This window comes from Brachionichthys hirsutus, chromosome 4, assembly GCF_040956055.1.
Source record: "Brachionichthys hirsutus isolate HB-005 chromosome 4, CSIRO-AGI_Bhir_v1, whole genome shotgun sequence".
NCBI lineage: Eukaryota > Metazoa > Chordata > Actinopteri > Lophiiformes > Brachionichthyidae > Brachionichthys > Brachionichthys hirsutus.
Window position 1 is genome coordinate 9,800,085 of NC_090900.1, and position 25,952 is coordinate 9,826,036.

Below are 25,952 nucleotides of genomic sequence, written 5' to 3' on the forward strand. Positions count from 1 at the left end.
GTTGTGTTGTATTTGTTCCTATACAGCTCTATTAGACACAAGAAAACCATGAATTGATACAGCAGTCATTTAAATGTAAAGAATAGCTTCTAGACTTGCAGTTTACTTTAGATTTAAATTGCTGTTTGAATAGGTATTTGGCCATGGCCTAATTTTCTGCGATCACATATAGGAAAGAACGCATGTGAATTTGTGCGTGTGCAGACAAATGTTTTAATGGGTGTTCTTTGATGTTTCCTCGAGTGTCACCTGGACAACAGATGCAAACAGAACAGTGCAAAGTGAATTTAAATGGTCGAGAAAATCCTGAACGCGTTCTCGATGACGATGTACCTCGTTCAGCCCAAACACTTCAAAGTGACGGCCTTCACACCTGATGAAGAGGAAGGAGACACCTGTGCTAAACTGTGCAAGCACAACGAGGGTTTCCTGATGCTATTTTGCCGACACTGCTTTGGCGTTGGCACACTGCATGTCCTCTTGAATGACTTTCTACTTAACTATTTGTTCAATCATTGTCAATTATCAACTCTGAAACAATTCATCAAGTTTCTGACCATGTATTTAAACAGTGTAAATGCAAAAATTCACAGCTTAAATTTTGATTTATTTTTATGTTTGTTCAGATATATCTTATATACATGGTAACAATTTGAAACTTTAAAATATGCACGCTATTGAACCAAAAATTGTATTGACAAATCTTCATAATATAAACAATTCAATATTTGTAAAAATGTACACCAATTCATACAAATGCACATGTATGCTCTGTTATTTGCTCAGGCTTGAGATCAGGCACAATCTGAGGTCAACATTATCCCTTTAAAAAAAAAAAAAGAGTTTAACCTTCAGCCCGCAATGATTTACAGATCATAACATTTTATTTTAGAACTATAAAATTGTAAAAGTTATAGTTACTTTGCCTCGATGACAAACTTTTTCGGCTTTGTTGCTGAGCAATAATTGGTAAATATCTTGTGCGTATGTTTGTATGTATTATACTGTATATTTAAAAAACAAAAAAAAGTAGGATTTTTTTTCACTTCACAATCAGGTGAAAAGATGTTTCCGCATGTTTCATGACAACCGCCTGCCTCCAGGTAGTAACTCATCTTTGTTCCATGCTCTATTTTCTCGCCTCTGCGTACATCTCATTGATCTTATCCTGGTACATCTTTACAACAACGGGCCTCCGTAGTTTCATGGTGGGTCCTGCACAGACAAAACCAGTTAGTTCCGATTTAATCTCGCAGTGAGGGCAGCAGCTACTGATGGACACCTACAGCGTTTGAGATGTCGCCAAGGGAAATATTGTCTCAGGTTAGACAACATTCCAGTCATTTGTTATGTCTAACAAATGACTGGAATGTTGTCTGACCTGAGACATAATTACAAGGCGTGTCTATAGTTTATATAGGTATAATGTGTACGCCTTAAAAGCTCCAGTCTTAGTGATAACTGTCAGTCGTCAAAGACTCACCCAGCTCTCCTCCAGTGATTGAGAAGTCTCGCTCCAAGATGACCCACTTCTGGACTCTCTGGGCGTTGGACGTGGACCTGGCGTTGACACGCTCCAGACCCTCCTGAATGGCTTCGTAGATGGCTGGTTCCTTATTGGCGATGACCTCCGACACCTTAGTCGCCGTGACGCCGTGCTGCCGGCAGAATTCCATAACCTCAGGGCTCAGATCGTCTGTGGGCTCGCCGCTGTCATCAATGACACACTGGGGAAACAGAGAAGTGTAATTGTTGTGTTTGCTGTTTATGATTTATGGCGTAGGCTCGAGCGTCTGCGGCAATGCGGGCTGCGTTACTTTCAGAGTGAGCAGCATGGAGAGGAACTTGAGCTTGTCTCCGAGCAGCATGGCGTTGCTGATGACGGGCACCTCGCCCTTCAGCGCATCCTCGATGGGCACAGGAGGGATGTTCTCTCCCCCGGCAGTGATGATCAGCTCTGTTGGAAAAAAAATAGACACTGGAAATATTGTTTGTGTTGTTTTCCAAGATTTTATGTGGCTATTTTGCCTTTATAAGCACAATAAGCAGGACATTGATATTCAGCTATCGGCCCCTGCTCCTAAACTATTATTGACGATCATAGTATCAATGAATAAGTCAGCTCAGAACAGAGGAGGATGCTGCATTGATGCTGTATAAATAGCATTTTTGTTTGATTCTTTTCTTTTATTCTCTTTTAAATTTTAATTCATTCATCTTCTTGATCGCTTTAAAAAAATAAAATCAGGTTGTGGGTGTTTCTGGAGACTATCCCAGCCGTCTATGGGAAAGAGGCGGGGTACACCCTGGACACGCCGCCAGTTCATCGCAGTGCCAAACACACCTAGGGACAATTTAGCGTAACCACTTCACCCTAGTTGCATGCCTTTTGGTTTTTTCGGTCCTTACCCTTGATCCTTCCTGTGATGTACAGGAACTCACGGTGGTCATGCTTTCCCAAATCTCCAGAGTGAAGCCATCCATCATGGTCAATGGCCTCTGCTGTTTTGTCAGGCATGTTCAGGTAGCCCATGAAGACGTGCCGACCCCAGAAACATATCTCTCCATTCCCGTCCTTATCGGGCTTGTCCAGCTTCGTCTTGCAGCCTGGCATCACCTTTCCACAGCTGGGTAGACATCATATCATTTAAACCTGATATCTGACAGTGACCAAACTTTAAGGTATAGAAATAAGACAACATAAGATCAAGAAGCCATCAAAAGAAAAAGAAGAAGAAGGTTTAATAATAAATTCATTAGCATTTTTTCATTGTCGTTTCACGGACCAGAGGGAGAAAGGAGAATTTTTTGTTTTCTTTAAAGCTGTCAAAAAGAATTTCGAGAGCAGGGTGACACCTCCTTCTCATCTGTCCACGTCGGTCATTTCCCCTTTTATTATTTCTTCTTTTATGTTTCTTTGGCATCTCTAGCAAAATCCTGTGGGGTCCATTAAGACTGGTTGCTATGGCGGATTCTCGTATCCATAAAGCGAGCAGAAACCTCCAAAGAACTGTCAAGCCTTGCGCACATCATTGTCCTTTTTGAAATAAATCATCAAACTCATCTTGATGACCGTGTGTAAAATTAAAGACGGTCACCTGTACTTGGATTTAAGGCTTTATTAAGATTTACAAGAACTCCCTGAAAGGCACATGGAATATTAAAAAAAAGCAGCAGAGGAATGTCATCCCTGCTGTAACATTTTATGTACCTTATTAAAGTGACAGATAAAATTAAACTCCCTTTAAAAACATTGTGACAGATGAGATTCTACTTTTTAATTCAGGATGGAACAACTTTGCCAGGAGCAGCTTTGCTCGGCTCATTTCTGTTTCTCCGACTTACAATGGAGAGTTTTTTTTTATCTGTCCATTGTCCAATGATAACATCTCCAAACACTCTTTCAACAATCGAGAATCCCTCTTTAAAAGCACAAGCATTTTGTTTTGATGAGGAAATCATTGTCTTGGCATTTTTTTTAATAGTTGTAATAATGTTCTACAAAAACATCAAAGGGCAGCACATCTCCAGTTACAGTCAGCGAGGACAAAGTACCGGCACGTCGCTTGTTGATGCGGCTCCGCGCTACACTGTGTAAGCATTTATCTTTCCTGATCTGAGGTGCAATGTGGGCGTTTTGACCTTCTGTACTTGGGCATTTGCAATACGCTCACTCGATATTAGGCTTAACGCTCCACTGAGAATCCCTTTAATGAAGCACGACCTCCTTTTCAAATTCACATTTTAAATCTAAAATTCGAAAGTCATCCGGACTTGCTGACCTGGTGATGCGGTATTCTCCGTTCTGGGAGATGGCGTGTGGTCCGGAGCTTTCGCTCATTCCGTATATCTCCATCACAGGAACGTTCAGGCTCATGAAGTACTCCAGAGTTTCTTTGGTGATGGGCGCGGCGCCCGTCACGCAGATTTTGCAGCGGTCTAAACCCAAGGCAGCGCGCACCTTTTTAAAGACCATGTTGTTGGCCAGCGTGAAGCCCCACGGCACCAGATTCTCCCTGAAAGACAACAAAGACACAAACGAAACGTTATCCCAGAGATTTATATTAAGAATCATGCAAACTGAAACACCCCCACAGGGTCTGGACAGATTAACACGAGACTGTCAACACATTTAAGATTACTCAACTTTTTTATTGAGTCACAAATGAAAACACTTCCGTCAAGATTTCAAATCGTCCAACTCTCTGAAGCATCTTCTTCTGACCTGAGAAGCATTCTTATACTTAGAATTTACTACCTCAAGATTAATTAATTCTTTATTCACTGACCAGATTTGATGCAACAAGGAATTCAATACTGAGATAAATGGAACAAATATCTTTCCTAATGAAGCGCTGGTTATCACTCACCCATTCATGATACTGTAGTTGTACTGGAGGCCTATGGACTTGGCCCAGTTGGCCACTCTCCTCTTCAGGGGAGACGCCTTTGCACCAGTAAGCTTCATTTTCTCCTGCATCTTCTCCCACACGCGAGGAACGCCCAAGAAGCACGTCGGACGGGCTTCTCTCAGTGTGGTCGCTAAGGAGCCCTGTAAACATAAAAGAGTTTAGCATCCTCTGTGGATCTTCAGCGCCATTTCCATAACGACAGCGGGGGTCATCGTTACCTTGAGGGCATCCGGGTCCGCGAAGTACGTGGTCACGGCAAAACAAATGCACATCCACATGTCAAACATCTGGGCTGCCACGTGGCTGAGCGGCAGGTAGCTGACCACCACCTCCTCGCCTTTTATGAGATCGACCACAGATATCGCCACGCGCGCCGTCCACGTCAGCTGCACGATAAATAGAAAGATGTCCTCGGGAAATTGTTTTTTTTGTACTAATGAAATGATCTGTTCATGCAGGAATGTAATTTTACTGATAACAAACCTGAAAATCTTCTCAAATCTAAGTTGGTGTCACTCTAGAGTCTAGAAGAAGGCTATAAAACAATAACCGCATAATTTCTTTTTTTTTTTAAACAAAACAATTAACCTCCCGTTGCTTAAAGGTTCACAGATCTAATTTTACATTTTGGTAAATGTAGAAATATCTTCCGTTTTCTACAAGTCTAATGAATTCTAAAATTTGCCTAATCTGCAAAGACAGACAGAATAAAGGAGGTGTGTGGGGGGGGGGGGGGGTAGCGCAAATAAAAATAATGAATTTGCAAAACGTTCATCGTCCAGATCATTTTAAGGCTGGGGAAAGCACAATGGGCAGATTTTAGATGATATAAATCAGATGCAAATTTTAATTATAAAAAAACAAAACAATAAGAATAGTTGTTTGAAAACAGTGTCGTGTGGATGACCCACATTGTCATGGCTCAACATCACTCCTTTCGGGTTGCCGGTGGTTCCGGAGGTGTAGATGAGGGTGCAGCACTCGTTAGCCCGGAGGCTGTCGATCACAGCGTCCAGCCGCTCCTCGGGAACGTCCTCGCCCAGCTTCATGAACTCTGCCCACTGCAGAAACGCAGAGATCGCGGTTTAAATTGCGTCACGTCCAAACCCAGACTGAACGACAAAACATGGCACCAGAACACATCAGCACGCAATCAGCAGCTTGAACATACCGTGTACAGGAACGGCTCTTTCTGCTGCAGCTCGTCTTTGTACTGGACGATGGCCTTCAGGTGAGGTAGTTGATCTTTGACCTGTTGGTGACGGTGGATTAATGCGAGGATGATTTCGGCCCCCACGGGGCAGCGTAAGGCCTGGGAATGCTGACCTGCAGGATCTTGTCCAGCTGTTTCTGGTTCTCCACAACCAGGATGTCAGCCTGGCAGCTGGAGGCCACGTACTGACAGGCTTCAGGTGAGTTGGTGGCATAGATTCCAGTCGCCAAGCCACTGCGGCACAAAACCACAATATGAGAACGCCTTTCTTATGAGTAAACAGCGAGGGTTAAACCGACTTTAAGGCTTTGTCTGACACTGCAGCCTGAACAGGCGAGAGGATGAGAGGACCCTTAAACGCGTGCTCACCCGGCAAAGATGCACCCGACATCGGCGATGAACCACTCCGGCGCGTTGAATCCCAGAATCCCCACACCGTGATAACGCTGCAGCCCCAACTGAAGAAGAGGAGACGGCACAGCGCCTGTTACTGCTGACCTACATGTGAGCTCAGGAGCCACCCCGCCTGAGACATAAAGCTGTCAGCGCCTCAGGACCTGTAACACAAGCTGTGAGCTTCACACGCACACACACACGCACACGCACACACACACACCTACACCTACACACACACGCACCCACATACCTACACACATGCACACACACACACCTACACGCACACATCTACACCTACACCTACACACACACGCACCCACATACCTACACACATGCACACACACACACACCTACACACACACAAACACACGCACACACCTACACCTACACGCACCCACATACCTACACACATGCACACACACACACCTACACGCAAACATCTACACTTACACCTACACACACACGCACCCACATACCTACACACATGCACACACACACACACACACCTACACCTACACACACGCACACCCACACGCACACACACTAGTGCTGGTTCCCAGTCGCTGCTGATCCCACCAGAGAGCATTCATTTCAGGAACTGAAGGCTTTTCATTTGTTTCATTGTTGAAGGCAGACCTGCAGAGTAGAATATTATTACTCAGTGCAGGCGGGCAGAAGTTGTTCTTTGTTGTTTTAGTGGTTTTTGAAAAGCCAGATTTAAAAGTATATCACTTTTAAATGAAAGAACTGACGTTCTATTTACTTAAGAGCAGGCTAAGAGTGAAAAGCATCTCTTCTTTCTTTCCAGATTACACAACATATCAACAGCGTGAACTGCATGCAGAAATCAGCAACTATTCTCGGTCTTTAAACACATCAGGCTGCTGATTTACGCGCGCAATTTACGCAGTCCCGACCCTCAGCCGGTCCCACGCCGACCGGACATTTGTCCCTCTAACTGGCATGTCTTCACCATCCTCAGGGGGACATGTCGCCCTCAGGACAAGCCTCCGTCCAAAACGCGCCAGTGAGTATCACTGCGCAAATATTTAAACAATGCGACGCAGCGGCGGCGCGCTCCATCCAGTCAGTGCGCAAACACGCACGCGTACCTTGAGGAAACTTTTGGCGGCCGCCCGGCACTGCTCGTAGTACTGTCCGAACGTCAGCGTCTCCCACTGGCCAGCCCTCTTGAAGGCCATGGCCGGATGGTCCCCGTAGTCCTCCAGCGTCTCCAGGAACATCTGATGGACGGTGACCGGACAGGTGGAGGCCACGCCGGAGCCGTCCAGCCTCAGCCGGACGGCCGAGGCTCTGTCGGTGGTCCAGAGCCGGTCGGCCGGGGACAGGGTCGCCGCTGCGCCGGCCGCGCACAGAGGCACCACCCGCGGCTCCTCTGCGTCGGGACAACAGGGACAGCCGCGCTTAGCAGCCATGATGCGCTGTGCAGGTTGCGCAGGTTGCGCAGGTTGTGCAGGTAACAGAAGAATGTCGCGCTGATACCCGAGACAAACAAGGAAGCTGCGGGGTTGGCTTTCCCACCAATCAGGTGGATCGGGAGAGGAGTTCGATCCAGAGGAGTGAGATCACTAATATCAGGCCTCAACGCGTTTGTTCTTTGATGCACAGAAGTCAAATTTAAGTGGGTTTTTGTGTGTCTCACCACAACCCAATCACACAGACATGAAAGAAAATCAATATCCAATTAGAATTCCACATTGAAAACATCCCCTCCCATTTACGTGTAAACAAATTCACTCAACACAAAGGGATGTGTTTTTATGTTTTCTATGTTTACAGTAATGTCTATTAATATCTAATCGTGTATTGTTGCTGGTTTTTTGTGCTTTATCTTGTTCTTTTTTATGAAAATACAGATAATTGAAGGAACGATGTTTAAGCAGCAGAGGCCATGTTTCCCATGTCTGCATTATGGACTTCTCTAGAACACCAACCAGCTGGTCAAAAAACAATGAGGATTTATGTGTATTTTGGGGGGGGATTTTATAAAGGCTATTCCTCTATTTCCCTGGTAACAGCCAGACGGTATACTTAATACCACAAACGATGAATACTATTCCATTAAATTGTAGACTTTTAGATTTGACTCAACAACAGAAGATACCTGCAGGCGACTGAGCTGTGGTTCTGCTCCGAGAAAGCTAAACCACAGAGGCAGAAACATTGTTGACAAACAGCAACCGACAGTACAGGTAAAAGAAAGCCACTATATTGTCTCAGGAGTTCTGTCATAGGGATTATTGCTTTTTGACTTCAACTGCAGGTGTGGAGGAGGAGGAGCTTACTTAAAGCCTTAATATTTATGTTACAGGTGCTCCAGCACCTCCAGCTGTTTAGCTTTTATTATAGACTTTATGTAGGTACTTTTCTCCGAGGCCAAATTTAATCATGGGTTTATAGTCATATTTATATATCACATTTCAGAAAAATCCAGATCATCCACATGTGTTTGTTATTTCTAAATGATCCAGGTCCACAACACTTTGGTCATATTTTGTCTCAGTGAGGCTGAATAGAACTGAATAAAGATATCGATCACATCCAGAATTATAATATGTATCTGGGAGATTTAAATGTATGTCAGATCCGCATTAATGAGAAAATCCTGAGACCACATGCAGGAAAAATTGTGTCAAATCATTTTATATATTAGTCAACTAATTAATTAATTTGTTTAGCATTGGCTTATTAGTGGTGTGCCGCCCGCGTGTTAGATTGAACGCTATGAATTGTGTTTGTAATAAAATGGATTGGTTTGCTGATGGTGTTTTAGATTTCCAAAGCAAACTGTGTTTAGTTGACATTTGTGATCTAATGGCTTGTTTGTTTATGTCAGGACATGAACTAACGCCCTCCTCCGTGTGTGAGATGTACATAGTCGCAATCCTGTGGTGAACACGAGGTACTGGAGGACTACACCTGCAGGCCGCAGCCAATCAGAATCAAGCGTCAAGTGTCGGTTAGTGCACCAAGTCGTGCAAATAAGTTTTTACTTTGTGTTGATCTTCGATATTATTTGATGTCACTTTTATCACAACGTCTTTGCTGTATCTAAAATGTCCACAAGAGGGCGCCGTTACACCGGCCAATATATTGGTTTGTAGAAAAGAATGAACTTTCCCAGATATGGCCATCCTTCCAAATTCATCTAACAACATGGTGAAAGCTCGTTCAGGAACCCGCAAAAATATATGATAATAATTGAAGGAAATGTGAATTCTGAAGGAGAATATCAGGTAGAAGCTAAAGCCCAGTTGAAATCAGAATAAATCAGGAGGGGGTCTAATATATTATCCAAATGTGGGTCTTTGAGGACAAAGATTGTTTGTTAAACTGAATCTGACCATCATGATTGTTGTTAGAATCAAAAGTTTAATGGCATTGAAACTGTCTGTGTAGAGATGACAAGACATTGTGCATTGTGTGGCGCTGACAGGTCGTTCATTTCAGGCTTTATTTCACCCGCTGCTTCTCCAGAAAGCAGTTGCAGTGGTGTGCCGGTACCAAACAGTAATGTCGGCCCAGAATTAAGTTCTTCAGGGTTTTTTTTACCAAAGAGAAAAAGCATTTGAAACAACTATTAAATGTATCAGTTTCATTTAAGAGTAAATTTCAGTGAATTGATTACAAATGATCATTTTTAATCATTGCATTGAAATTCTTTTTGTTTTTCTTACAAATATTTTTGATTCTTGCAAAGAACCAAATTTTTATTCTAGCATATATCTTTTGCAAACGTTGGCTTTTGTGCTGTTTTGATCCTTTCATCTCTTCACAACTCTTCTTACAGAAGGGGCGTTTGTGCTTTTGATGCCTTTAGCACATTTCCCACATCAGAGAGGTTCCTCTGCCGACACACTCTCCGACTCTTACCTGGTGGACGTCCTTCCAAAGCCCCGTCCAGCTCGGGCAACCTGGAGGGTTTAGCTGCAGCCTCAGGGTTTGCATTGGCCTCCTGGTCCTCTGATGCTGGAGCCCTACTGAGCTCAGCTGAGGGGACGTCTCCATTAGGGATCGGAGTGCAGTGAATATTTAAGTTACTGGAATCTGATGCAGTCTGTGTATTTTTGGTACCAATGCTGCAAAATCAATTGAGAGGACATGAATGAGCTGATATCCAGAGAAAGATAATCCTCATTTTTAGAGACATAAAAAAAAAAAAATGGCTGTAGAGAATCCAACACACAAGATTGCATCATCATTTCACCAACCTCTGGCCAACACCATCCATGAAGGCGGCACCGTTACTTTTAACTTCTATGAGGCTCATCTTGTCTTAGCTGAAATAACACAAACAGAAGACCTTAAATGAACGAGGAGTAAAAGCAGCCTCTAAGCGCTCCTGATGTCCTCCATGAATATCGTCCACACAGATAAGATTGTGTATTATGAAACAGCTCTTTTATGTCAGACTGACATTCACCAAAGTCATTGCAACACATCGCAGCCAATGACTTCCATCTCTAGTTATCAGCTGCAGCAGAAGCCGACATGTCGAAACGTTGAATGTTGCACCATAATCATTAAGATTACCAAACCGCAGCGTGGCGACATGAAGTGGCCAAGCCTTTGCTCTGTATTGTGCAATTATCAATTAAAGTTCACTGTATTGCAAAAAATAAACAAATAAAAACAAATAAGCTTTACTTTTTTGGAAATGTAGGTTACCAGAAAAAAAGGAATTTACTGCAGAAGTCCTAGAGTGAGACGTGAGCATTTGGAGTTGTTTAACCTCAGCAAGTAAAGATGCGATCCAGGAGAAAATAACTTCTGTTCCCCATTGTTGGACTTCTCTTAATGCGTCTGCATGATTACCGAGGAGGAGATGAATGCCGATCAAACAATAAAAGTCAAGGAGCAACGCTCTCATGTTTATTCATCCCATACAACCCAGACAAAGGCTGATGAAAAATCAGCCTTTCATTAATCAATAAGAGAAAGAGCTCTAATGTCAATAAGAGAAGACACAAGCCTTTCACACCAAAACACAAACGCACACAAAAATCAGACATCAATGGTAGCTACCTCCGTCAGCAGCCGTCAGACGCAGGTCAGCGTACAATAGATGTCCGCCTGTCGTCCCTCAAAGAAAGTATAAAGCTACAGATTTACATGCACCAGAGTCGCCTCTCCCAGAGTCACAGACTTGCTCGATCGATCCTCTGAATTCCTGCAGCACAGCTCTCATCCACTTGCCAGAGATGCACAGGCAAACGTGGCCAAAGGTTACAGCTCCAACTGACCTCTGCTTTGTTTGTGGTAATCACAATAGCTGCTGGCGCTGGGGGGGGGGGGGGGAGAGTCCAAAACGTCTGCCGGTATAAAGGTCACGGGATTCCAGGAGGTCGTGTGATAACGGTGAGCGGCCTGGAGAGATTTGTTATCTCCAATCACCGTTCATTATCACGTTAATGGGATAAGGCCCGTTGGAGAAACATGAAATGACACAAGAAGAGAGAATGCATGAAGCCGTGAAGTTATTTAACAGGAACAAAGAGCTGGCCGATGGTAGCTTTTGATCTGCCTGATATCATGCTGGAGACTCTATCTGTGTTTGACTACTTTAAATACGACAGATTCAAAATTTAGAAGAAAAATCATTTAGATTTTCACTTTGAACCGTTTTGCAGGTGCAAATGGATTCTCTGTCAATAAACGCATTCCTTGTCTCCTCTATCCTGCTGAGCTCTGTGAAATCTCGCTGCTTCCTGCTGGACTAACATCAACGCAAGTTTTTAAAGTAAATAAAGGTGAAAGTTGAATGGCTCTATGAAACCATGGTTACCTTTGTCCCGGTCACTGTGGTCAACCAGTACGCTTTTGCCGTACAAAGTATGGTTTTTATGCATTCTAAGACGTGTACGGCGTAGGAGAACATCTGTACGGGAAAACGCAAATTTGTAGCGTCTGTCAGACGCTGAAACAAGGACGAGACGGGTCTCAGAACAAGCTTTTATTAATCGGTAACCCCGCCGCTAACAGAACAGATATCCCCTCCCGTCTCTCTCACCCCCTCCACGCAAAAACATGTTTCCCAATCACAAGCCAGCAAAGGTTTGTATTTTCTGTCCCTGTTTGAAATTTAAATTACAAGCATCATTGATCGATACTTAAGTTTGGTTTACAAAAATAAAAATGCTAACGATTTCCCCCCCCGAAATATCTGTTCTTATTAAAAAAATTAAATTACAAGCATTATTAATGGATATTTTAGTTTAGTTAAAATATCAAAATTAAACTGTATCCTAATTAATAATGTCCAACTATGTACATAAATAAACGCATTTGAAAAACAAAATATGGTGTAAGGTTATTTTGTATTTTGTAAGAAAAAAATCAACGGTTTGTAAGGCCATGGAGCCTCGGAGGTTGACAGGTATGCACCAGTCACACCACATCTGACCCCAACAACGCCAACCGTACCAGCATGCACAGCGGCTCATCAGAGGGATCCGCCAAAACTCCTGCTCTAGAGCTCATTGTCGTCGTCTAGACTCTAGAGCATCGCAGCTGACGGCCTCCAGCCGATGCGCATTTGAGTTTCAACATTAAAAGTGAACCAAATATCATCCGTGAGTTCCAGCGTTGCAGAACTCATCTGTGCACATCTCGCCTTTGACGTTAATGATTCGTGAGGATTCAGGCGAAAGCAGCGATGCTTAAAAAGAGGCAGCAGAAAACCAGACAGCTCCAGGAAATAAAAAGGATATTTTGTGTTTTGAATGCAAACAAAAAAATGACTTGACTTTCAATGAAATCCAGTCACCACCACCCATATTTTCAATAAACAAAGTTTAAAGTAAATCATTTTCACAATGCAACACTTCATGTTTTTGCTCTTGTAGTCACTCCAGCAGGTTAAAAACATCTTAAGTATAAATATTCAATAACACAATAGCATCGCTACTCCCCATTAAAAACGTATTAATTCTAACGCGAACATGCAAATTAATGAAAAATACCTACAAACTATGAAGATATATCTTTATTTATGTGTAAATACATTTGGTTCACTTTCCACACGACAGATGAAGAGCAAATGAGCAGTATCCCTTTTTGTTTTTTAAGCGGGAAGATAAAAGTCTTCATTACCAATAAATGATCAAACTGAGATCAATATAAATAATATCAATCAAATTGGAAAACCGTATTTCTTTCTCTTTGTTGCTCCAACTATCAAACGTGACAAACTGTTAATAATAATTCTGCGTTCCTCTCTCGGGCTCTGGACCTCAAACTATTTTTGTTATTTGTGTTTTTTTTATTGACGATTAACTCAAAAAGGTCTTACTGGTTTCATTGGAATTTCACTGATGGATATTGGGATTTGCATTATCTGTGACAAAGATTCGAGAAGTTTTCAGCTTTCCATATTAGAAATAACATCTTTATTTGTTGCCATAACAACCATAACGTCTTCACGTCTTCATCCGTACATTTTCCATGAGTTAAGTTCAACATTCATCATATCCTGAGTGATTCGAGTTTGTGTGCTACAAACAGGATGTTCTTCTGTACATTCACACACATCGACGTAGAACCCTTAACCCGGTGGCCACGTCATCTGCCGTCCTCCCAAGACGTGGATGTGAAGATGGTAAACCGACTGAGCCCCGTGTTTCCCGTCGTTGATCACTGCAGAGGACAGAAACACCCTGAATATCACACTCCGGTCAACAAACAGCCGGCGTTTCCATTGTAATGACTGTTAACACTTAAACAAGGAACCGACCCACTCTGTAGCCCTCAGTTAGAGATTCTTGCTGTGCAACATTTTTGGCAACAACCAGCAAATGTCCTAAGAGCTGAAAATTGAGAAAAGAAAGAAAAAATATATATAAATAATTGCTTTATTTCACTATTAGATTTTGGACTGAGCATGGCGATGGCTGGTGTTGGACAATAAAGCATTACACTTCAGGAAACAGAGAAGAGGGATCTGTGAGGGAATATCATTCATGCTCTTGTATTACTCGGGGAAAAATACCTCCCGGTCTGTCATACATTTGTAGAAACCCTTGTTAGAACGTTGAACACAGTTATAAAAGCTTTGCTATGATCTCTGGGAATATAAACGATGGCCGGCTGAGCTTACCTCAGCATCAACGTCGTTGACCTCACTTATTCTGGGGATTGGAACCCTCGGGATGACCAGGAAGTGAACAGGGGCTTGTGGATTTACATCCCTGAATGCCAAACACTGCAAAAACACAATAATGTATGGGATGCTGAATTTGGTCATCTTTACATCTGGTGCCTTTATCTCCATCTCAACAAGCACAAGGATTCAAAAAGGCACCGCTGAGCACGAGCAGGATCGTCCACCAGCACGCTGGAGGCCGGTCCGGGAGGCCGGTCCGGGAGGCCGGTCCGGGAGCCGGTCCGGGAGCCGGTCCGGGAGCCGGTCCGGGAGCCGGTCCGGGAGCCGGTCCGGGAGCCGGTCCGGGAGCCGGCCAGCATGGCAGAACGCTGACTTGTTCTTTTATATTGATCATTTGGCCTCATCCGTTTCAGATATCATAAACATAATTTTATTATTGGGTAAATATCATATTTACTATGCAAAATGGATAAATAAGCCCTCTTTTTCTGGATTTACTAATGAATTTAAAATGTTTGCAATGTACCTAATTAAAAAAACAAACAAAAACAAAATTGCAATGGAAATAAATCACAACTTTGCCGGTTATGTATTATTTTAATTCAAATAATTGTTTTTCTGCTGCATCTCTGCTCCTATATGTGAATTTAAGTTGCCTAATAATTACATGAAATCTATTTGAATGTAAGGTTGTTGTTGCTCTTGTGTTTATATATCCCCACGCCTTTTGGACAGTTGTGTTGCACTTGTGTTTTTGATGTTTCTATCTTATCTGCTGATTGAAGATGTAGATTGAATTGAGATAATCATTACAGTTATTTAAATGCCACGCAAACAACCCTTGAGGGAAAGATTAAAGATTAACTCCACACTTAATGTGGTTGTAACACATTTACCTTCTCGTCTTCGTAAATAACGTCCGCGGGGATCCTCTTGTCAATGATCTTGGAGAAGATGGTTGGAGCTGGGGAGCCATACTTCTTGGACGCCTCCTCTGCCAGCCTCACCTCGTCACCTTTGGTACACAGGGGCCTCTGGGGGGGGGGGGGGGGGGGGGGGGGGGGGGGTCAGGGGTCACAAGACAGCTGTTCTGAGCCGAATCCTGCTTCGAGCCTGAACGCAACGCGCATCAAAGGGACTTATGAGCGGTAGAATAACGCAAACCCCCCCGGTGTCGGGCTCTGCGGGGCTCCCGCCTCCACCACCGGGTAGAATAACGCAAACCCCCCCGGTGGTCGGGCTCTGCGGGGCTCCCACCTCCACCACCGGGTAGAATAACGTAAACCCCCCCGGTGGTCGGGCTCTGCGGGGCTCCCATCTCCACCACCGGGTAGAATAACGCAACCCCCCCCCCGGTGGTCGGGCTCTGCGGGGCTCCCACCTCCACCACCGGGTAGAATAACGCAACCCCCCCCCGGTGGTCGGGCTCTGCGGGGCTCCCACCTCCACCACCGGGTAGAATAACGCAAACCCCCCCCGGTGGTCGGGCTCTGCGGGGCTCCCACCTCCACCACCGGGTAGAATAACGCAACCCCCCCCCGGTGGTCGGGCTCTGCGGGGCTCCCATCTCCACCACCGGGTAGAATAACGCAACCCCCCCCCGGTGGTCGGGCTCTGCGGGGCTCCCACCTCCACCACCGGGTAGAATAACGCAACCACCCCCCGGTGGTCGGGCTCTGCGGGGCTCCCACCTCCACCACCGGGTAGAATAACGCAAACCCCCCCCGGTGGTCGGGCTCTGCGGGGCTCCCACCTCCACCACCGGGTAGAATAACGCAACCCCCCCCCGGTGGTCGGGCTCTGCGGGGATCCCATCTCCACCACCGGGTAGAATAACGCAACCCCCCCCCGGTGGTCGGGCTCTGCGGGGCTCCCACCTCCACCACCGGGTAGAATAACGCAAACCCCCCCGGTGGTCGGGCTCTGCGGGGCTCCCATCTCCACCACCGGGTAGAATAACGCAACCCCCCCCCGGTGGTCGGGCTCTGCGGGGCTCCCACCTCCACCACCGGGCCTGACGGCACGTCCGTCAAAATGTTCGCAAGAACGACAAGTCGACATTTCGTTTTCAAAGCAAATACCTCGGCTCGGCAAACGCGCTGCAAACGGCTGATACACGCAGTTCTGGTCCAGACGAACTGCGTCCGCACGACGTGACGTAAATGCATAGCGAATAGCTACTAGCTACTAGCTAACCGATCAGCTGCTGCGGCTTGTTGGGAGTAAACATGACGTAACACGACTGTTGCGTTCACGTCCGTCGTTTCTGAGGGTGTCCCGACTCGTTTCGAGACGCCTCCGTTAACGGTGATGTCAAGCTAGCGAGGAGTTAAGTGAGCGGGATCGTTAAACATGTATCATGGTGCTTATTGATTAAAGCATAACTGAAACTACGAAAATGTCGTCCGTTTTTGTCAATACTGAGTTCAAACACAAAAGTGCGCTTCAAACGCGAGACTGACATGTGACGTAATTTTAACAGAACGAAATGACACCGTTAAACAACACTCTTATTCGCCATATTTATAAATGACAGAGTTCTTCTGTTCAATAAGTCTTATTTCCATGAAAAGGCCACAAGAGGAAGTTTACGATATTATAAGTGCCATCTAAAGTGGACATTTTAATGCATATAAGGCTCCATTCAAGATCCTCAACGTTCAGAAGAGCTAATAAAAGATTACGTGCGTGCATAAATCCTTCAATGTGTGCTTACGCCGAACCAAACACGATTTATCAAATGTGCATTACTCAGTTTACACATAATCTTAAAACTGTCCGTCACAGAAACATATTTACAAGTAGAGAAGGATTCCCGATGTTTCACTTTTTATGCAGTAGAGGGCGCTGTGAATGGAGGTTGTTATTTTACGTCAACAAAACGGAAGTTATAATCACAGGAGAATCATGGCGGCCCGCAGGAGGCTGCCCTTACTCTTCCATCTGAAGCGCGTCCACACCGAGGCTGCGGTCACGGAGCCGGCGTATCCCCCCATCGTTCACTCTCTTACGGCAAAAAGCAAAGGCGCAAAGGGACGACGGTTTGAGGAATGGGTGAATCAGACAAGTGCCTCCCCCGTGGAAGAAAAGATCGCGTCCGTCACTCGGATGCAGCGAAAGAAATTTGTGGTTTACCCGCAGACGTTCGCACGGAACGCAGACAGATGGTACCAACACTTTACCAAGACCGCGTATGTTCCGGGCCTTCCTGGGAGGTTTTCTCCGGGCCAGGAGGAGCAGGGCTCTCCCCCAGCAGCAGCAGAAGCAGCAGTCCGAGCCACGTTACCGGGGATCGATCGTGATGCGTTCGAGGACATCCGCGCCGTGGTGACTCGAGCGATTTTACACGAGCATTGGCACGAGAAGAAGCCCAGAACCTTCGTGTACAGAGAACAGGAGCGGCTGGTTGGACCTTTCCTGAGAAGCCTGGTGACCGGACTCACCTTCAGTCTGGCCAGATACAATCCACTCCTCCTCCAGGCCAGCGTGGGTAAGGAGGCCGGGCGTGTCCCCCTCATGTACCTCTCAAAAACATTAGAACACATTAATGTTTGCAGCAAATGTGAGGAATAAAGACATTTTCCTGCACAAAACAAATATTCGTTCTGCAACAGAACACTACTGGCGTCTCAAAGCAGTCGAGTAGTTCACGCTTTGTCTTCTATCCAGAGAGACGGATGCTATTCGTGTCTGTTTCACCACTCATTGTGTTTTTCTACCAGATCTTAATCCCCAGCTGAACTTCTATTGGTGGAGAGGACAGAGGATCATCCCGAAGGGTCACCGGCGAGGGCGAGTGGAGTCGCCCAAATTCCAAATTGACGACCAGCCTCACAGTCAGATCAGGATAACTCAACAGCTGCCAGAGGTCTGAGCCCGGAGCAAAATGATCTTACAAGGAAGGGCGGCCATTCTTTTACCAGACTTGTGCTTAAAGATGCGATTTAAAAAGTTGCCAGACTTTTACCCTGAGACGCATTTCACCTCAGAGAGTGACAATAGATTTGAATTCAATGTTGGGCAGGCATGTGAGTTTTGTTTTCATCTCCCAGTTTACCTCTATGGAGGCCTCCTATGCAGCTGAAGTTCCAGAGATCACAGTAGCTCCCAACATGATGCCGCTGTTCAAGAGACAGTACGAGAACCGTGTGTTTACAGGTAAACTGCAGGGACCCGTCTCCCCCGCTGTGCAGCGTCTCGTCTGCTTACGCGAATCCTTTCCTCTTGGTCTGAATAAAGGAGCCAAGGTGCCCGACCCAGCGCGCTACGGCCACACCCAGTTCCACCTGGTGCCCGACCGGTACCGCAGAGACCGGATGGCCCGGCTGCAGCAGTCTGATCAGGTGGACGTTTTCCTCAGAGCCAACGCGCTCAGCAGTCTCTTTGCCTGGACCGGCGCTCAGGCCATGTACCAGGGTGAGTTCCCAATACTTCCGCTGGGCGTTGTGTTCAGGCCGCGTCAGGATTAATAGTTCTCTTTGCTTAAGTTTGTGTCAAAATGTTCAGACTTTCAACGAGTTAAAAGAGGCCAGAGCAGCGCTATGCTAGCTCTAATACGACTACTACTGGACAATGACTGGCAAATCAATGTTCTCATGCTATGCTAGCTCTAATAATAATTAATAATAATATGCCTATGAATGCGTCTTGTGGACACTGTCCAAATTTGGTAAAGACTATGTTTGGCATTGAAGTAGAAGAAGTCCCCGTTGTTCACATCTGCCTCTGGCCTCTTGTAGGCTTCTGGAACCATGAGGACGTTACCAGACCCTTCGTGTCCCAGGCTGTGATCACAGACGGACATTTCTTCACCTTCTTCTGCTACCAGCTCAACACGTTGGCGCTCTCTGTGGAGACGGACGCAAACAACCCCAGAAAAAACCTCCTGTGGGGGAACGAGAGCCTGCGACTGTACGACAGGGTAGAGGATGGGGCGGTGGTGGGTCTGAACGATGATGTCATCGCTCTTCTGGTTCAGTTCCTCGCAAACCGCCCGTAGAGGTCTTTGGACTTTGTCTTTTCCGAAATAAAGTCATGCTGCAGAATTCTTTGAACTCTTCAAGCTGAGTGAAAGATGCGAGAAATCAAGACGAAAGGGTTCGGAGGAGCGGACACAGCGTTTTTTCAGCTTGTAAAATGTTATTATAGTCAAAAAACATATATGTCTAAGCTGTCTTAAAAGAGTTTGAAAAATGAACTGGACTATGGTTATGCAAAATAAAACCATACTTGTGAGTTTGTCAGTTCTTGCTGCTAAAATGTGAAACATTTTTTCCCTTTTGTTAGACCAAGCCCTGTCTTTGGATGTTTTTTCATTTCAGAGTAATAAAGAGGCTTCGGTGGCGATTTAGAATGACACAGGGTGTCCAGAGGGTCGCCTAATTACCTCTGCCAAGGATGACAGCATTAGTTTGTTAAAATAATGAATAGTACACACATTTAAACTGCCATTTAAAGAATTAAAATTATGAATTAATTTATTGTTTGGCTGTTTTGAGCAGGTTTTGAGTTGTTCAAGTGACGGTGTGAGGGTGCTAAATGCATTCAATGAGTAAAGATTTCACTAAAATGACAGGATATTGCAAAAATTCATGCCACAAGCTGAATGATCAGCAAAGCAAACTAGCAAAGTTTTATAATTAAAACATTGTACTTGATGCGCGTTTTAGGTCTGAGTGAATTCACTCTTGAGCAGATTGGGCTGGAGGAAGGACGAGCTCAGCTGTGATTGACAGGCGTCTTAGCCAATAACAATCCGCACGATGTTGACGTGGTGTTTAAAGTTCCTTCACGCGCTCGCGGACCTTGAACGCAGCACGTTCGGCTTCGTTGTTCCGCGTGTCTGGAAGTTGCGTTTGACAGAAGCGTCTGCAGCGAGGCGAGCTCGGAGTCAGAATGCCCGTCGATCTGAGCCAGTGGACCGGGGAACTTGCTCTGCAAGAGGTCGCAGAAAGGCCAAGACGACCTCTGACCATTAAGTACGACTCGCTGGAAATCGATGAGCTCGGGAAAGTGCTCACGCCAACGCAGGTTAGCTAGTCAAGCTAACGACGCAGCTAATTTTAGCGCATCGTAAAAGCCAAAATGCGAGCACCGCTGTGACGCATGTTTATTTGAACAGCATTGCGAAATAAATAACTTGGGCTTTCTCGTTATTTGGAATTGTTCTACAGCATTTAGCGGTAATAGAATATGAGCCTAAGTGAATGTAGCTGCGATGCTAACTCATCCGTGTCCGCCTGCAGGTGCAGAACGAGCCCAGCTGCATCGAGTGGGAAGGCTGCGACCCCAGCAAGCTGTACACGCTGGTCCTCACCGACCCGGACGCCCCCAGCAGGGAGAAGGCAGACTTCAGGTCAGCGGGTGTTTGTGTCGAGACCCACGGGGTCCAGTTTGGGGGTCACAAGCTCCACATGGATCAGCCACTGGATTCATTAGAAGATGCAGCGATGCAAACATAGAAAGCAACTTTAAATAGTATAATTCATCTATAACATTGTTTTTACCTCTGCGTAACATTCTGTCCTTATTACCATGAAGGACGACTTTAAACAAACAATAACGCTGGAGATCCTCTTCCAACATAGGATAACTTTATTAACCTTATTTATTCTAAAGTGCATCAATTTGCATTAAATTTAAGACAATTAATTCCTAAACTGGAAACGTTTCTCAGCCAACTAATTGAGCCTTTGATACTGAAAAATAAAGTAAATGGTATTGATGAATAATAGATGAATCGGCACAATTACCTCAGGAGCACAACATTGTATGCTATAAAACACTTTGTGCTGATTTGATTACTCTGTGCAGGAGAAACAAGCAGCAGAGGAGCTAATGCTCTCTCTGCACGCTCTAATCAGAGTTAATGGCACACCGCATGTGCAATTACACTTTATTCTAGTACGGCAATGTTAAAGCAAACGGTAGTTTCGCTGTGCGTGAGCCCCGGGGTCACGTGCGCCCCCACTGTCTGAGAATCAATGCTTTAATGAAAGGTGAGGTTTGCCTCCTTTGCCTCCCCCCCACCAACAAGGGCCATAAAAATGGGGTTATGTATGTATTTTTAGGCATAAGCTTAAAACCCAAAAGGTAGGATATTATTTAAAGTGGCTTTTAAAAACATGGGCCCAGTACTAATATTCGGTTTTCCTTTTGTCTCAGAGAGTGGCACCACTTTCTGGTGGTCAACATGAAAGGGAACGACGTGTCCTCTGGCTCCGTCATGTCAGCCTACGTGGGCTCCGGTCCTCCCGAGGGCACGGGTAAGATGGCGGCTCAAAGAGAACGCAGCTGAACCGCTCCGACTCGGTTCACTGTGGACTAATGTAACTGGACTTGTGCCGTCTTCATTCCCTCAGGACTCCACAGGTATGTGTGGCTGGTGTACGAGCAGCCGGCCCCCCTGTCATGTTCTGAGCCGGTCCTCACTAACCGCTCCGGACAGAATCGGGGTAACTTCAGGATCCAGCGTTTCAGTGAGAAGTACAACCTGGGACCCCCAGAGGCAGGAACCTGCTATCAGGCCGAGTGGGACGATTATGTCCCCAAACTGTACCAACAGCTGGCTGGGAAATAAGTAGAACGACTCAACTCCAGACATTCAGCACTTCAGGTTCCAATGGAGGCTGCTCGTCTGCAGCAAATTCCCAAATGACCGCTCCTGCACTATCCTGCAATAAATCTATGAAACACTGAAATGGTCTCGCTGCTTGTAGAAATGTTTGATCTGATGGTGGCAGAAGTGAAAATGTCAGCCACCCAGGAAGTCATGCTTGGTCAAATAAAGTAAGGCACACAAAACTATTCATTCGTCTTACTATATATACTTTATTGTAACTGCCACAGAAGCCCTAAGGTTGATTAAAAACGGCCATCAGGTAATGGCCGTCAACTTTGTTCAGCTTCCTCCTGACTGGGTCCGACTCGTACTGTGACCTCAGCTGACTCAATCTTTTGATGTGATCGCTGGCAGCTGCCTCTTAATTCGAACTGTGCCGCATGACATTTACAACTCGGACTATTTCTTACTTAAAACGAGTCCAGTGCTGAAGGCCCATTTTTAACAGCAGTTGGGTACTTCTACTCTGTTAAAGCGATGACTAGTTCTCACTGGAAGCTGCCGTTTGCACGGTCCAAACGCTGCAAATTCAACTCTGTCAAACTGCCTTCTCACGTTTTGTGAAGGTAAACCAGCTTTGTGCCATCGCATACAGTAAAGGATTGGAACATTTTTGCTTTGAACATAGGGAACGTTTGTGTGATGAGCACTTTATTTACAAATATAATTAAAAGCTCTGACAGGTTCATGCTTTTTTTAATCTGGATTTTTTTTTTTTAAAGTGCATGCAATAATAAAGCATCATACTGGTCTGGTAAGAAAATACACAACTCGAAAATTGAATGAAAATCTGTTGATAGGTGAGTCAAATACTATGAGGAGGAACGACAGAAGAAAGCGCCTTTAAAAATTATTTTCTGATTTGAGTGACAGTTAAAATACAATAAGAAAATAAGTAAAACTCTCCATAAATCCTTCTATACACAAATTACAAGACCCCCCCCCCCCACATGAAGCCCTTTGTGCCAGCTGGGAGTTCACGAGTCACATTATTATTCACATTGGCTGCCAGTGCAGAGAAATCAGTACGATACATAGAGTACCATGAATCACCCACCCCTCTGATTTAATTCAGATTCATCAAAAGAAGTCACATTTACCAGAAGAGTATCTGTACCTACGTACATCGGGGTATTCGTCTCCCACGGTATCAAATTATTCAAAATTGTCCTAAAAATGTCCTGATTAATAAATACCGGTACCAAAGCGCGCTGAAAGCCGCAGCACAGACAAACGGGCTGCGGAAGGGTCCGCTGCTTGATCCGTCACGTTGAGACATTTTTTATTTGGACCAAAAAACTACAAAAAAAATGAATCACCTCTAAAAATGCATGTTTGCGGAGGAGGCTGATCATCCTGCCCTAATTTAGTCTCTCTCCTCCTGCCTTTCACTTTTAGTCATACTAAATGTGACGACAGGAACCGCTCCAGCATATCTTTTCCCTTCCCCCGACACCACGAGAGGCAGAGATGGGAAGGAATATCGGGAAGTTTTGGGACACTAAAATCTGACATCAACTCTGTAAGTGGCTCAGAAAACAGCTGACACCGGAGCCACTTCTATTTTAAGAGTGAAAGTTTGAGTAAGGGCATCAGCAGCAGTGAACACCTGTACTGTCAGGCCAGGTAAAAGGGGAGGGGCAGACTGGGTCTGGGGAACCCATGAGGCGATGTCGTCCCCCCCCCCCCTCATCTGTAGTCGTCCTTGGGAAGGTCCAGGGTGCCCAGGTTGCCGAAGCCAAGCCGCATGCTCTCCATGTCGAAGCTGTCGATCTCCCGCTCCTGGCGCTCCAGCAGGTGTTTGATCCGGTCGGTTCGCTCCTTCTGAAGGGAAACCAGCTCCTCTTCAATCTGCACAAAACACCCAGGCAAAATATTCAACGACAATATACTGGCACAGACATTTCTGATTAGTTTACACCGCAAGAAGCATTTTAACAGTAGACTTTCTATTCAACGTAATGAATCATCGGTTGTTTTCAAAAGGTGTGCAAAAAACAGAATTGACTTGTTTAAGTACAATAACAGCACTGTCAAAACAGTTTTTATACACCTTCAGAAAATATCCTCCCTTCTGACGTACTTTCTGTTACTTTCTCTACAACTAATTTGACTGAAACATGGAACTGTTGAGATTCATTTTGTAACTAGCGCTCTTTGATATGTTTGGAACGAGGCTAATTTCTAGGGCTGTAGCTACGGACAAGAGAACAGCTCTAAAGTGTAATGAAGTCAACAGATTGCAAATATAGAATAAACTGCAGCCCCAAAATACACAAAAGAGTTGCAGCCTTATTCTGACACATTGACGAACGGCGTATTTGTTGCAGCACCACTGTGTTGTTTTCATTGTTCTGTAGAGTGGTAGCCATTTTATGTCCTTAATTCAAGACACTTTTATGACGTGTAACTGGATACAGACTTGACATTGTTCGGCGGTAGGTTTGCTCACTTGTTTCACTCAGGAGTTGTCTGCCAGATCTTACAGCCAAACGGCCACAAACTCGACCCCCCCCCCCTCCCCTCCCCTCCCCTCCCCTCAGGTGCAGACAAAACACCGCATGGTGCAATACAGCAATCTGACCAACAGAGCATGCACAGAGAACTCCAGACTTTAACCATGGACTGAGCCTGGAGGACAATAGTGCTTCTAAAACCATGACATCATTCCATCCCATAATGCAGGCCTAGATACACCCAGGAGATGGCGACAGAACTCCACAGTGAGGCGGGATGACGCCGGACCCAGCAGAACTGGATCATGGCGACATTTCAAACGTCTTTCTTTGTTGTCGGAGAACTGTCTGGTAGACTGCAGCGGTGACGTCGGTCACTTTGAGAGGAGGACTGCTCGGTTGTTCCAACCTGATCACACGCTGGCTGCCTGAACAGCCTCACCAAAGGTGCTTCTCCAGCAGGAGTCACGTCACCGAACAAGAGGACAAAGAATGAATCACAAATGATAACGCGACTTCACACGAAGTCGTGTTACGTTTATGTACTTGTACTGCTCTAACATTCTATCTAATAAATATATTCATCATCATCATCATCATGACTGACACAGTTAAGCAATTAATTAAGCTCACACTACATGAATGAGATGAAACACACAAGCTGTGTTTTATAAACGGGATGAAAATGTTGGACTGAAAGAACAACACTGTTGTGTGTAGATTTCACCTCCATTAGGAGCTTGTGGGAGAGGACTGGTTGTCTGCTTCCTGCATTATAACATGGCACTGTCATCCCTACCTGTGGTGAGGAAAGCTCTGTGTGTGTGTGTGTGTGTGTGTGTGAACTCATGAATGCCTATGCCTGGGTTGTCTTTCATGCTTTTACAGCCTGCGGCAATGGATGCAAATGTTTATCTGGACCCTTTCAATTCAGCCCTGGACTGTTGGTAATTCAGCTAATAGAGACGCCTGGTTGTTTGAATAACCTTCGGATGATTCTAAGGGTTCTTTACTTCCTGTATGTGATGTACCGTCAGGTCAGCCCTGTCAGATTCCGGATCCCGGAGCTGGATACTGAGGGCAGAACGTGTGTATTATTTTATATTAGTGACAATCAGGATTCCAGAAGCAGCAAAGAGTTTCAAGACTCAGTGCAAACATTTTCCTCGTGTTTCCAATGATCCCATTTGCTGCCATAGAACGGGATGAGACGCACTGAATCAGGGATAAAGGGACACACTTTCCAACAAAAGCGGTCATAGTGTTGCATTTGCTTATGCACACAAAAGCGGAGGCAATAAAAAATAAACTTGGAGATTATTTTTGATTAAACACAAAGTTTAGAAAGTAAGTTGATTTTTCATCTGAACGTTTGCCCATGTCAGGTTTTTTTTTTTTAGTTAAATAAATGCGCCTTGAATCCTTGATAATAAAGTTACTCTCTTGTGTTTCACTTTATTTTGGTCAACATGATTGACGCATGAAGAGCAGCGACACAAATGTAATGCATGAATCCTTTTAAGCTTTCCTTTCACCGCACCTTTTGTTCCAGGTGAGCCCGGCGCAGCGACACCTTCTGCTCCAACTTCTGCAGCTCGCGTTCGTGCTGTGCCTCGGTCTGCATCTTGATCTTGCTCTGGTAGGCATTGAGCAGCTCCATCTCCTGCTGCAGCTGCTGCCTCAGGGCCTGGCACTCTGCTTCCTGGGCCTCGTCCAAACGCAGCTGACACAG

At 45.2% G+C, this 25,952-nt stretch overlaps 5 protein-coding genes across 5 annotated transcripts in view; 2 read left to right on the top strand and 3 right to left on the bottom strand.

The window, feature by feature from the left end:
* Positions 1–38: 38 nt before the first annotated feature.
* LOC137918075 (long-chain-fatty-acid--CoA ligase ACSBG2-like) lies at positions 39–10,312 on the bottom strand. Its single transcript, XM_068760821.1, has 14 exons — positions 10,254–10,312; positions 9,916–10,121; positions 7,134–7,417; positions 5,995–6,083; positions 5,739–5,859; positions 5,584–5,664; positions 5,324–5,473; positions 4,631–4,798; positions 4,371–4,552; positions 3,783–4,016; positions 2,410–2,627; positions 1,818–1,957; positions 1,484–1,727; positions 39–1,215 (listed from the first exon to the last, which is right to left on the bottom strand). Exons 1-14 carry the CDS (start codon positions 10,310–10,312, stop codon positions 1,130–1,132), a joined length of 2,262 nt encoding a protein of 753 aa, XP_068616922.1. The 3' UTR covers positions 39–1,129.
* Positions 10,313–13,014: 2,702 nt separating this feature from the next.
* On the bottom strand, positions 13,015–16,364 carry hint2 (histidine triad nucleotide binding protein 2). The gene is made up of 5 exons (XM_068738413.1): positions 16,225–16,364; positions 15,040–15,177; positions 14,138–14,242; positions 13,775–13,847; positions 13,015–13,677 (listed from the first exon to the last, which is right to left on the bottom strand). Exons 1-5 carry the CDS (start codon positions 16,309–16,311, stop codon positions 13,586–13,588), a joined length of 495 nt encoding a protein of 164 aa, XP_068594514.1. The 5' UTR covers positions 16,312–16,364; the 3' UTR covers positions 13,015–13,585.
* A 686-nt stretch (positions 16,365–17,050) lies between these two features.
* mrps30 (mitochondrial ribosomal protein S30) lies at positions 17,051–19,366 on the top strand. The gene is made up of 5 exons (XM_068738600.1): positions 17,051–17,633; positions 17,866–18,011; positions 18,196–18,301; positions 18,383–18,559; positions 18,883–19,366. The coding sequence occupies exons 1-5, from the start codon at positions 17,051–17,053 to the stop codon at positions 19,140–19,142; spliced, it is 1,272 nt and encodes a 423-aa protein (XP_068594701.1). The 3' UTR covers positions 19,143–19,366.
* Positions 19,367–19,946: 580 nt separating this feature from the next.
* pebp1 (phosphatidylethanolamine binding protein 1) lies at positions 19,947–21,843 on the top strand. Its single transcript, XM_068738711.1, has 4 exons — positions 19,947–20,173; positions 20,389–20,498; positions 21,308–21,408; positions 21,505–21,843. The coding sequence occupies exons 1-4, from the start codon at positions 20,039–20,041 to the stop codon at positions 21,720–21,722; spliced, it is 564 nt and encodes a 187-aa protein (XP_068594812.1). The 5' UTR covers positions 19,947–20,038; the 3' UTR covers positions 21,723–21,843.
* A 119-nt stretch (positions 21,844–21,962) lies between these two features.
* taok3a (TAO kinase 3a) overlaps positions 21,963–25,952 on the bottom strand; it is a 50,556-nt gene continuing 46,566 nt past the window's right edge. The window contains exons 19-20 of the mRNA XM_068738708.1: positions 25,761–25,943; positions 21,963–23,615 (exon numbers count right to left, since the gene is read on the bottom strand). Coding sequence (XP_068594809.1) covers positions 23,454–23,615; positions 25,761–25,943 — 345 coding nt within the window. The 3' untranslated portion in view covers positions 21,963–23,453. The remainder of the gene's footprint in view (positions 23,616–25,760; positions 25,944–25,952) is intronic.

Bases quoted from the DNA above. Each gene is read 5' to 3' on its own strand.
- LOC137918075 (XM_068760821.1), bottom strand. From the start codon at position 10,312: ATGAGCCTCATAGAAGTTAAAAGTAACGGTGCCGCCTTCATGGATGGT. The intron at 7,418-9,915 runs GTAAGAGTCGGA...GTCCCGACGCAG, and splicing joins TTTGGAAGGACGTCCACCAG to AGGAGCCGCGGGTGGTGCCT. The intron at 1,216-1,483 runs GTGAGTCTTTGA...TTGTCTGTGCAG, and splicing joins AATCACTGGAGGAGAGCTGG to GACCCACCATGAAACTACGG.
- hint2 (XM_068738413.1), bottom strand. From the start codon at position 16,311: ATGCATTTACGTCACGTCGTGCGGACGCAGTTCGTCTGGACCAGAACT. The intron at 14,243-15,039 runs GTAAATGTGTTA...GTGTTTTTGCAG, and splicing joins TTATTTACGAAGACGAGAAG to TGTTTGGCATTCAGGGATGT. The intron at 13,848-14,137 runs GTAAGCTCAGCC...CTCAATTTTCAG, and splicing joins TCAACGACGTTGATGCTGAG to CTCTTAGGACATTTGCTGGT.
- mrps30 (XM_068738600.1), top strand. From the start codon at position 17,051: ATGGCGGCCCGCAGGAGGCTGCCCTTACTCTTCCATCTGAAGCGCGTC. The intron at 17,634-17,865 runs GTAAGGAGGCCG...TTTTTCTACCAG, and splicing joins CCTCCTCCAGGCCAGCGTGG to ATCTTAATCCCCAGCTGAAC. The intron at 18,560-18,882 runs GTGAGTTCCCAA...GGCCTCTTGTAG, and splicing joins CGCTCAGGCCATGTACCAGG to GCTTCTGGAACCATGAGGAC.
- pebp1 (XM_068738711.1), top strand. From the start codon at position 20,039: ATGCCCGTCGATCTGAGCCAGTGGACCGGGGAACTTGCTCTGCAAGAG. The intron at 20,174-20,388 runs GTTAGCTAGTCA...GTCCGCCTGCAG, and splicing joins AAGTGCTCACGCCAACGCAG to GTGCAGAACGAGCCCAGCTG. The intron at 21,409-21,504 runs GTAAGATGGCGG...TCATTCCCTCAG, and splicing joins CGGTCCTCCCGAGGGCACGG to GACTCCACAGGTATGTGTGG.